This window comes from Aplidium turbinatum, chromosome 13, assembly GCF_918807975.1.
Source record: "Aplidium turbinatum chromosome 13, kaAplTurb1.1, whole genome shotgun sequence".
In the NCBI taxonomy this organism is placed as follows: Eukaryota; Metazoa; Chordata; class Ascidiacea; order Aplousobranchia; family Polyclinidae; genus Aplidium; species Aplidium turbinatum.
The window spans coordinates 21,166,899-21,176,797 of record NC_137484.1 but is presented as its reverse complement, the minus strand read 5'-3'; the positions used below and the strand labels follow the sequence as shown (position 1 = coordinate 21,176,797).

At 36.6% G+C, this 9,899-nt stretch overlaps 1 protein-coding gene across 1 annotated transcript; it reads right to left on the bottom strand.

Moving 5' to 3' along the window:
- Window positions 1-694: 694 nt before the first annotated feature.
- LOC145781734 (uncharacterized) lies at window positions 695-9,899 on the bottom strand. Its single transcript, XM_082593403.1, has 12 exons — window positions 9,773-9,899; window positions 9,571-9,638; window positions 9,146-9,192; window positions 8,643-8,719; window positions 7,999-8,136; window positions 7,714-7,817; window positions 6,954-7,106; window positions 6,518-6,643; window positions 5,884-6,054; window positions 4,633-4,722; window positions 3,970-4,083; window positions 695-3,629 (listed from the first exon to the last, which is right to left on the bottom strand). The coding sequence occupies exons 1-12, from the start codon at window positions 9,897-9,899 to the stop codon at window positions 3,501-3,503; spliced, it is 1,344 nt and encodes a 447-aa protein (XP_082449529.1). The 3' UTR covers window positions 695-3,500.

Here is a 9,899-nt window from a genome sequence, read left to right as displayed (position 1 = left end):
AGATGCTTGACTTCTTACATTTTGTGAAACGAAAACTGATTCACTTTTTCTAGTAGGATACAGTAGTGCAAACGTTAGGCCACTCCGTTTGTAAACTTGAGTACTATTTCAACAAAGTGTCATAATTTGTGGATAATTTGCTACAATCAAATGTTGAATGGATGTAACAAGCTGAACAGGAAAGCGCGTTACCAAGCTAGGAAAGCGCGTTACCAAGCTAGAAAAGCAGACGCTTTTACATCGTACCAACGTTGGAAGACGTCTGAAAGCAATACCTTCTTCTATCAAGGCTGGCACCGAGACTCCTCGTAAACCAACGTGAGCAAATACCGACACCATAAATTTTGCGATTTTTGAGCAACAAAAAGTTTATTTTTTTTTTACATCGCAACATTAAAGGAACATGGTTTCAAACAACTATTGAAACTTGACTGGCTTGATAAAATTATCAGAGAGAACTGGGAAGACTTAGAAAGGCTTTACTTCGATGCTGTTTCATTGGCATAAATTTTGTATTCAGCAACATGCAAACTTTTTCAAGATCACAGGTCTTCGGCTTCACGGATATCATTTTTGGAGTTGGAGTCGGAAAAACCGACAAAGACCGAGATAGGCTACATAAACACAAGCTCCTGCATCGTCTCAATAAGATTTCGACTTTGCTGTCACTTCCACGATCACTAGCCTGCATGGGAATACATTGTATTGCACAGAATCACGACAAATCATTTGATGATATAAATTAGCGTCAAGAAGTTTCCTTGGCCAGCAACATACCGAACAATCAGACCATTATTGCGTGAGCAAATGATTATAATTTGAACGCCGACTACAATCACAATAGAAAGTTGCTTACGTAATCGATTACAATGTCGACACGCGATTTAGCGTCGATGTCACGTGGCCAGAGGTGGGCAAAGTTACTTTCAAAAGTAACTGAGTTACAGTTACTTGGCCAAAATAGTAACTGAGTTACCGTTACCGATTTCAAAAATGTAACTAGTTACTCATAAATCTCAACATAAAAGCTGTAATCCAAATTTAAACAAACAATTGTTTGCGGGAGGCGCATCCATTTTCCTCAACATTTATTAGATGTATCACGCACCCTGTGGTGCAAATTCTTTTCTAGTTACGCAGTTGCCTTTTCCAGATGTAATTTGTTTTTCGTCTGTCTGTTTTCCACACTATTGCTTATAATCGTTGCGTGTAGTCAGTTAGTTATAGTTACTTTCAAAAAGTTTAAATTTATTGCAATTTATACATATTTTTAGATTGCTGATGAGGGCTTAAGTTAAGCCGAAAACGTTTGACTGTTAAACTACTTGTAAATATGTAAAATATATTGTTGTAATGCTCAACCCTGTGGTATTGTTGTGTTTTGCCTGTCTTTGGTACAAAAAGCAAACTCTCTCCCAAAACTATATTCTCTTTAAATGCTCGAAACAAAGGAAATCATTTGTTTTCCCTGCTATGACTCGAAGTTACTTGGACATCGACTTCCGATTTTGAATCGAGAAAACAATGATGTAATAAGGTTGCGAACAGTGAACGTAACACCGAGACTCCGGGTCCTAAATACTCCAAAACTACGGCTCCTGTACACCTCTGGCAGCTTTTTCGACAAGCATGAACTGAGCTATCAAGTGTTGCCAAACACGTTTGTTAAACATTGCATAGAAAGTCACATATTGATCAATCACCAAAAGCAATTAATTTAGCCAAATCAGTTCTCAAAAAGCGCTAAAAAAGAGCCAAATCGCCAAACCATAAATATGAAGCTAAACGTCTTAAAAAATTGTCAGATTTCTGGATTTTGGCGATGAATTCGCCAATATGGCAATCCTGCTCCATAAGATCACAAAACAAGAGCGCCGCGCATGGGCAATGCTGCTTCGATACAGCTGCGAGAAGAATGCATTGTTGCTCAACGCGCAGCAAACACGCATAAAGCATGACACAAACATGTGCAGAGAAATGGACGGCAATTAGAAACAGAAATTTCAATACAAAAGTAACTTGTAACTGTAACTGTTGAAAAAGTGCTAAAATAGGAACTTGTTACCGCGTTTCGTTACTTTTGGAAAATAGTAACGAAGTTACCGTTACAGTTACTCAAAAAGTAACTAGTTACAGTAACTAGTTACTTTTGTAACTAGTTACTGCCCACCTCTGCACGTGGCAGGAAGGAACGTTCAAAGATTTACTTTTATAAATTATATTTCAGATCGTACCTAGTTAAGGCAAAGCTTTCAGCATAAACTTGCCTTGGCCAGCAAATCATTCTATTTTTGCATTGATTCAACGTATATGCACATTAAATCAATACAAAAAGACGCTGATTTGCAAGCAAGGGCAGCAACGAAGAGTAATTTCTATGCAACTTAGAAGCAAAAACGTTTAATTAAATTTACTTTATAAACTACAAACATAAATCTTCAGATGAGTTTATCGACAAATTACATTGCACAAACCAACAGGACGATTGCGTCGGCAGAATCCCAATGGAATTATGGCGCACCTTTCCAGATGTCAGCAAGACGTAGAGCGACGTAAAATTTGTGTAAATGTCAATTAGATGGTAATAGAATATAAATAAAAGACACAATACGGTACCATAGGATAGGTTCTATGCATTCGCAGATGTTTGTATTACACCATGACGTTTGACTGTTGAATTGGCTTTGGTAACTTTTTAATAAGAACAAAGGTTCGAACGGAAAAGACTTAGAAACAATTTATTGTTACGAACACATTAAGAACTCGTCATGGTTGGTACAACTAAACTACCGATAGACTACACCGGGTCAAAACTTAAAGAATGTTTTGAAGTTTTATCCTGTTATCCATACTTATTGCTGGCATCGATGGTAGTAGTCAGAGACGCTTCTTCTTTTATTGTCGCACTTGATTCAGCGTTGACTGCCTCTTGTATAAAAATTAAAAAGTTTCCAAGATTCACGGTCTTTTGCTGTGTGTATTAGGTGTACAGTATGTTGGTTTAAGTAGGTTAATCTTTATCTGCCTTGGTAGTTCATCTACCTGCCTTTCCCTTCAATTTTGCCTAGGAGAGAGATGTTCTAATTTCCCTTTTCGCAGCGCATGTCCTAGAAATTGAAGTTGTTTTTCTTTGATATTTTTCAGTAGATTCTCTGTTTGCTTAACTTGATTTAAAACACTTTGGTTGGTTTTTCTGGAAGTCCAGGAAATCCTCTGCATTTTTTTCAAAGAGACCAGTTTTTCAGAGACGTCACAATGTCTTTTGATGATGTTGACGAAACTTGTTTTCGCTGTGATGGTCAGAAATAAAAATAACAAATGAACTGCAATAAAGCAGGGACGCTGAAAAAATATTTTAATAAACAAAACAGCTTCGTCCAAAAACCAGCAGCTGTCTTCCAAGTGGCACGAGAAATCTCAACCCACAATCTTTGTATCATTTTCATCTCCTGGACCAGGAATCGAGTAAGCACCTAAAAGCGCCGGGAAGATAGCGCCAGTCACTCTCCTGACTCCTTGTGATCTAAAGGTGGTGGCAGGTCTTCAGCAAGATGGCGCAAGTGTTCTTGTGATGACGTTAACAACATTCGTAATGCCATTAGGTGTTGGCCTTGCGCGGTTTTTGCTTTCTGCATAAAGGAATGCATCAGTACAGTATGTAATGCATGTTGGGTTTATTATAGTCATTGTATTGTTATTAGTTATTGTAGGCATAGAGTAGCGTAATAATTCTAATGACACTCAGCTATCAGGCCTCATCAGCAAAGCTGTAGAGTCGAAGGGATTTTGGTCTGCCGGGGTCGGCCAGACATAAATGAAGAAGTCGTATATTTGTCGTCCGACCCAACAGCCCTGTAGTCAGAGTTGTGGCGTCGGTGGAGTTTGAACGTGTCCGGAGTGTCCGTTTGCAGACGTTGAATCAATGTAAAAATGACGGATTTTGCTGTCTGGATATAAACAAATACATACCCTTTTCTCTTGTTCAATATGGTGTGACGTCATACGCTTTGCCTCTTCAACAGCGACTTTTATGGCTTCGGCTTGTTTCTCGCGCTCCAATCTCAGACTTTCTTCCATCTGCATCTGTATAAAAAGAAGAATGATTAATTGCACGTTTGTGAACATTACTTGTAAGGCTTCTACCTAACATTAACGCTCCATACAGCAAATCAGTCGTGTTTTAAAATGTAAAAAACGACTGGTTTTCTGTCTGGGGCATGGACCAGGTATAAAGTAAGACGCTTTAATCATTAGCAGAAACCTTTGTAGCAAGAACACTTTACATGTCAATGCGTGCGCAATCTGTTCATGTTAGACTCGCTGTTCAAATAGACCATGAGATGTTCGCTCATTCACCAGCAATGACAGAGAATTTTAGTGACCGTGACATTGCACTAACGGTGCGTGTTCCTGCGTAGCCTACATAACTTCCATAAAAAAGTTTTCTATTTGAAGCCTTCTGATGATCCCAATCAGAATGAAACAACCTGTTAAAGTTTTTAGTAACTTAGCGTAGCCTAATAACTTAATGTAACTATAAACGAACGCAGTAACGAGACCGTTTCAATCAAAAACCGATGTCAAGAAAAGAAGGTCAAGCAAATAGCCTAGGTTGCATTTTTGAACATTTACCTTAAAACTTCTTGTGAGTTCTTCCATGGCTTGGCGTTTATATTTGCTGTCAATGCCACGTTGTGTCTCGAATTCTTTGTCAATTTCTTCCTGTAATAGAAAACAAACGTCGTAAACAATACAAAATGCATGGAAAGGTAATTTCGCTTACAAAGCAATGCAACTTCATAACTATCAAGGAAAAACGTATTCCTAACAAAAGTTACCCGCCCTTAAGCAAACCAGGCCATAGAAAGCGAACACACCCCCGCCACACCTTCAATAATACAAAGATTTGAACATTGTTCTCGGATGATTTTGCCGGTTAATTTATATTCATAGGCTATTCATTTACTTATGTGCTTACTCAGCTACTGAAGATGCTATCTTTTCAGTGGCGAAAACTTTATCAATAAATGATGCACATACTAAACCTGGCTGGTTTGACTGCTTTTAAACAAATAAAACCTTGAAAGTATATGTTGCTTTGTGCCTTTAATAACTACAGTTTTTTGAAGACACACAATACTGACACAAGAAGGGTATGTAATGTGTAGTACCAGGTAATACATCAGTATGATGCTTAGGGATGGCAAAAAAACGTTTTTTTAGTTGTTGTTCCTTTAATCGTTTTTTATTTGTAAAGGCTTTAAATCACTGACGCAGGGCCGGTTATCGAGATTGACAGAGTGAAGTTTCCGATTGTTGAAGTGTTGTTGCTGGGGAATTATTCCATGCACTTGGTGCCGCTGAATGGAGAGCAGTCCTTAACGGGCGTTGCTCAAGCGCACACACCGAGAGTCGAACCAGCGCCGCTTGGTCTTGAAGCTTCTTCGTTCACGAAGTCACGCGCTAACCAACTGAGCTATTGGGGCGGACAGTATTGTGGTACCCTTTACTTTTTTGATTTTTTTATCACACTACGCATCTGTTTTGATCAATGGTGAAGTCATAAAAAGATTTTAATGAAAAGTTTAGTTTAGAAAAGCAACTTATTTATGCCTTGATTATTCCAGAACAGATATTTCAGAAAAAAGTGCAAATTTTGTTTCAGCATTTAAATTTTAGGTAAACTCTTTGCGCAAATTTGTTTTTTCCAAAAAAAAACAAACTCGTTTTTCAAAAAAAAATCGAGCGCAAAAAACGACTCACATCTCTAGTGATGATTTAGTCAGAGTGTGTTTTAACTAAAATTCATAACTGGTTCCTTGGGAGACAGACACTAGGACACGCATGCTTTTAAGATAAAGGAACCCACGATGTAATATTAACCTTAAGAAAACTCTTCATCTCATCTTTCGTTTTGAAGCACAGTTCAGTTGTGGCTGTGCATTCCTTTTCAACAAAATCTCGAAGTTCAACCTTGCATTCCTGAATGGTTTCTAAAATTTCTTTATTTTGTGAACTTCTTTCTTCATTAAGCTTTTCGGACAATACAGAGTGCTGAAGAAAATATATTTTGAATGAAAAAAAAAACAAAAAAAAACTGAGTTTCGCACAATGATTAGTAAGCAAAACAGTTAAGCATAGTGCAAAATTAAGTTTAAGCTATAACGCAAGGGCTGCTGGAGTAATAACCTGTAGGTTATATAACAATAAAGTAATATCTCAACGTTTTCCAAAATAAAATGCGATATAAACCTAGTTTCTCATTAAAATAATAAAAATAAATTAATGACCATGCGTCAACATTATCGGCAGCATTGCCGAGTGGTGAGCCCTGATTCGACGTTCGTAAAGGGCGACGGTTCAATACCGCGTTAGAGCATGAGGCTGGGTCTCTGGCAAGGCACTTAAAAGAATACTTGAAGGTTGACACAAAGATATGCCTTCCCGTCCACATAATCTGCCTAGACATGACAAAAAGCATTCAAACACTCAAGCATACAAAGCACTTGTTGAAGACCTGCTGTTTAAGGAGTTCCAAACATTTCTCAACAATTTGTTCTAAATCTTTTTCATATTCATTCTTTTGTTCAGATTTCGCTTGGGATGACAAACTTGAATATTCCTCCGTGAGCAGTTTCATGGTCTGAAAGTGAAAAAACATTCAAAAGGTACAGCTTTTGAAAGATAAGAACCCTCAGTGTATCAAAGCTAAGGAAACAAACCAAACTGGGTGACGTCAACAGGAAGCATTTCGTCACTTCCAAAAATTAATTTCTTTTAAAAACAACAGAAACGATGAACTGTGGAAATAACAAACAAAACAACGAAGAATGGAATAATAATCATGAAATACTTTGAATTTGAAGTAATCAGTGAAGATGCAAGCAGTCAAGCTACCTACCTAACAATCAATGAAAGAAGGACTAACTTAAATAGCTCAAGATCGACATTACCTTCTGAGATTCGATATTTAGTTGAGAAATGTTTTCCTGGTGTTCTTCTTTCAGTCGTTGCATTTCAGCGTCATGTTCAACTTGTCTTCTTTCCCGCTCTTCTTTAGCCTCGATTATCGTTTTTGTCAATTCACTCTGAAGGTCGTCCAAGCTCTGAGTAATCACAACTGTAAATGTTTTGATGTCATTTTGTAGTGTTGCTAAGCCGCTACAGTCGAATGAGATCGTTATCACAGCAACAAACTTTGATAACTGAGAGTTTTGCACCAGCTTAAATTTATCATAAACCAGGAACATGTTTTTTTTATATTTAATTTAGACCATCAACTATTATGATCCTAATTTTGCCTTTTGATGTGATACTCTGTGCTGTAATAAATTTTTAATAGTTCGTTTTTAACGCTTTTTATTAGTGTTTTTGTGGAGTACTGATAAAGCTGCCAACGAAAGCTCTACAAATAAATTTTATTTAGTTACAGTACCAAACCTAATTGATTTTATTTACTTATTGTAAATCTAAAGTCAGCTGATTATTAGTGTTTTTGTGGAGTACTGATAAAGCTGCCAACGAAAGCTCTACAAATAAATTTTATTTAGTTACAGTACCAAACCTAATTGATTTTATTTACTTATTGTAAATCTAAAGTCAGCTGATAATGAAAGATTTTACTTTTGTGGACTGTGTCACAATCAATTTGTTAAACATTCTTTTTATGTGATACAAATGAAGGCCTTAAGATGCAAGTTCAAACTCTTGTACCTTTTCGGTTTGTTCTTTCATGGCTACAGCTGAATCAAGCTGGTTTTGCAATTCCAGAATCATTTCTCTTTCCTTTGAAAGCTTTGCTTCTGCTTCTTCCAATTCTGTAACCACATTTCAAATAAATAGCTTATTGAACGAAGTAAAATATACTATTGCAAAGCTTAGCTGCATTACACGTAGGCTACGTCATTAATCATTTATCTCATAAACAGAAAGCAAAGCATGGTCAGGATAATGACCTTCTTATTAGACAATAATATTAAGCCAATATCTCAAACTGACTTGTGGAGAGAGGTCCTTGATTGACGCCACTTTCTGTTGAAGTATTTTGTTCACTCAGAGATAGATCAAACACATGTTGAAATGTATTGTCACCAGCAAGCCCAGGGTCAGTGGTACTTTCCACAACAATTCCAATATCTACAGATGGAATGATTAAGAGGTTCACCAAGGGCAGCTGATGTTCCAATCAAATTGGTATCTCATGCTTTGAACAATATTACCACAGCAGATATGTAAATTTATAATACATGTAATAACGTTTTAGTTCTCTATGATCGTACTTAGATCTAAGCCTGGTATAGATTTGGAAGAAATGACATGGAAAGCATGGAGTGAGTTTGCATCTATGGTCCATACCATCCAAAAATATAAATAGATCTTGGAGTGGCTGTCACACCCACAATCCTTCAACAACTGTTTGGAAAACTTTACTAGTAACCATACAGCTGACATTATCATTCAATGTGTATGTTAGTGTGACTGTGATACTAGTCATATTTTGGGCTGAAAATACAATCAAAATGTATGGACATGGAAACACAGTTTTTGGTTTTTGGCATGAAATTATTGAATGTGAAAATTTGACAAACTGGGTTATCTACAATTAATGAGAGAAAATGCAATAATCATTAATCAGTGCTTACCTTTAATACCGTCTGGATTTGAGTCGAATGGTTTCCAATTGCTTTCAGAAAGTAAGTCACCAGCTTCCTTAGTGGGTCTAACAAGATTATGGTAATTTAAGAACAAAATTATGGACATCAAAAAGGTGAATGATAAAATAAAAGTATAATGATCATCATACACAAAACACATGTTATACTTGAAGTGGTAATTTACGAAATTAAACTTGTAGTACAAGCAAACAAATTAAAATTTTGAGGTTCACACCAATGTTTCATTCTTGATTGATTGCGAGAATCGTTATTCTCGGACTGAGAAAGCTTCTTGGGAGCTTAATCCTGGCAGTTCCACATTCTTGTAGAGACTTTGAACCATTGATTAAGTCACCAAACTCAGTTAAGTAGGAATGAATGTAGACACATGTCAAGATGTTAATTGCTCATACTGGAGGCAGGAAGACTTTTGTTTTTAGTGGGCTTTATGTTTAACATACAACAAACATTGAAATGAATTTTACACTCACTCTGTTGAGTATGAGTTTTCAAGAATATTTAGTGGATCTTCAGCCACCTGACAAAAACAAATAAAATTCAAATATTTCTGAAGCCTTTTTTCAAGGTGAATTCACAAAAGTAGAACATAAATCTCACAGCTCAAAATTAGTTAAAATTCAGAGCTTAAAAGCAGAAATTAACTTATGTTCAGCAAATATTTCAGAGGGTATATAATACTGTATATAATCACTATCAAGGCTACAAATTGAAAGATAGAAATCTTTCGTGATGCTAAACTTTTAATTGTGACTGACACCACAAGGGATGAAACAAGGTTACTACAGTATTAAGAAAAACTGTGTGATGAAATCAAGAATTCGGCACTTTTTAACTTGAAATTTGTATGTCAGCTCTCTTTCAGCAAAGTATGTCCTCTGATTAACCACAACCTCACCTTGTCTTCAAGACTATCTTTGATGGGCAAGATACTGCTGTCTGTTTCAGAGTTGTTGATTTGCAATCCTAGAATAGTTCAAAGACTAATATGAAAAAGTACCATGTCCTGATTTTTCATACCTTGTCCTGATTTGAAGATGTGCAATTATTATCCTCACACCAGCTAGTACACAAGTGAGTAAAATCAACATTTTGCTAACCTTGTGCGGCTAAGAGCCAAGCTGGTGTTAAGGAGACTGTACTTGAGGGTGATTCAACTGCAACTGGAGTAGTGGCATCTGCACTTTCAAATGTTCCAAAGTCATCATCATCCCATTCATCAGACAT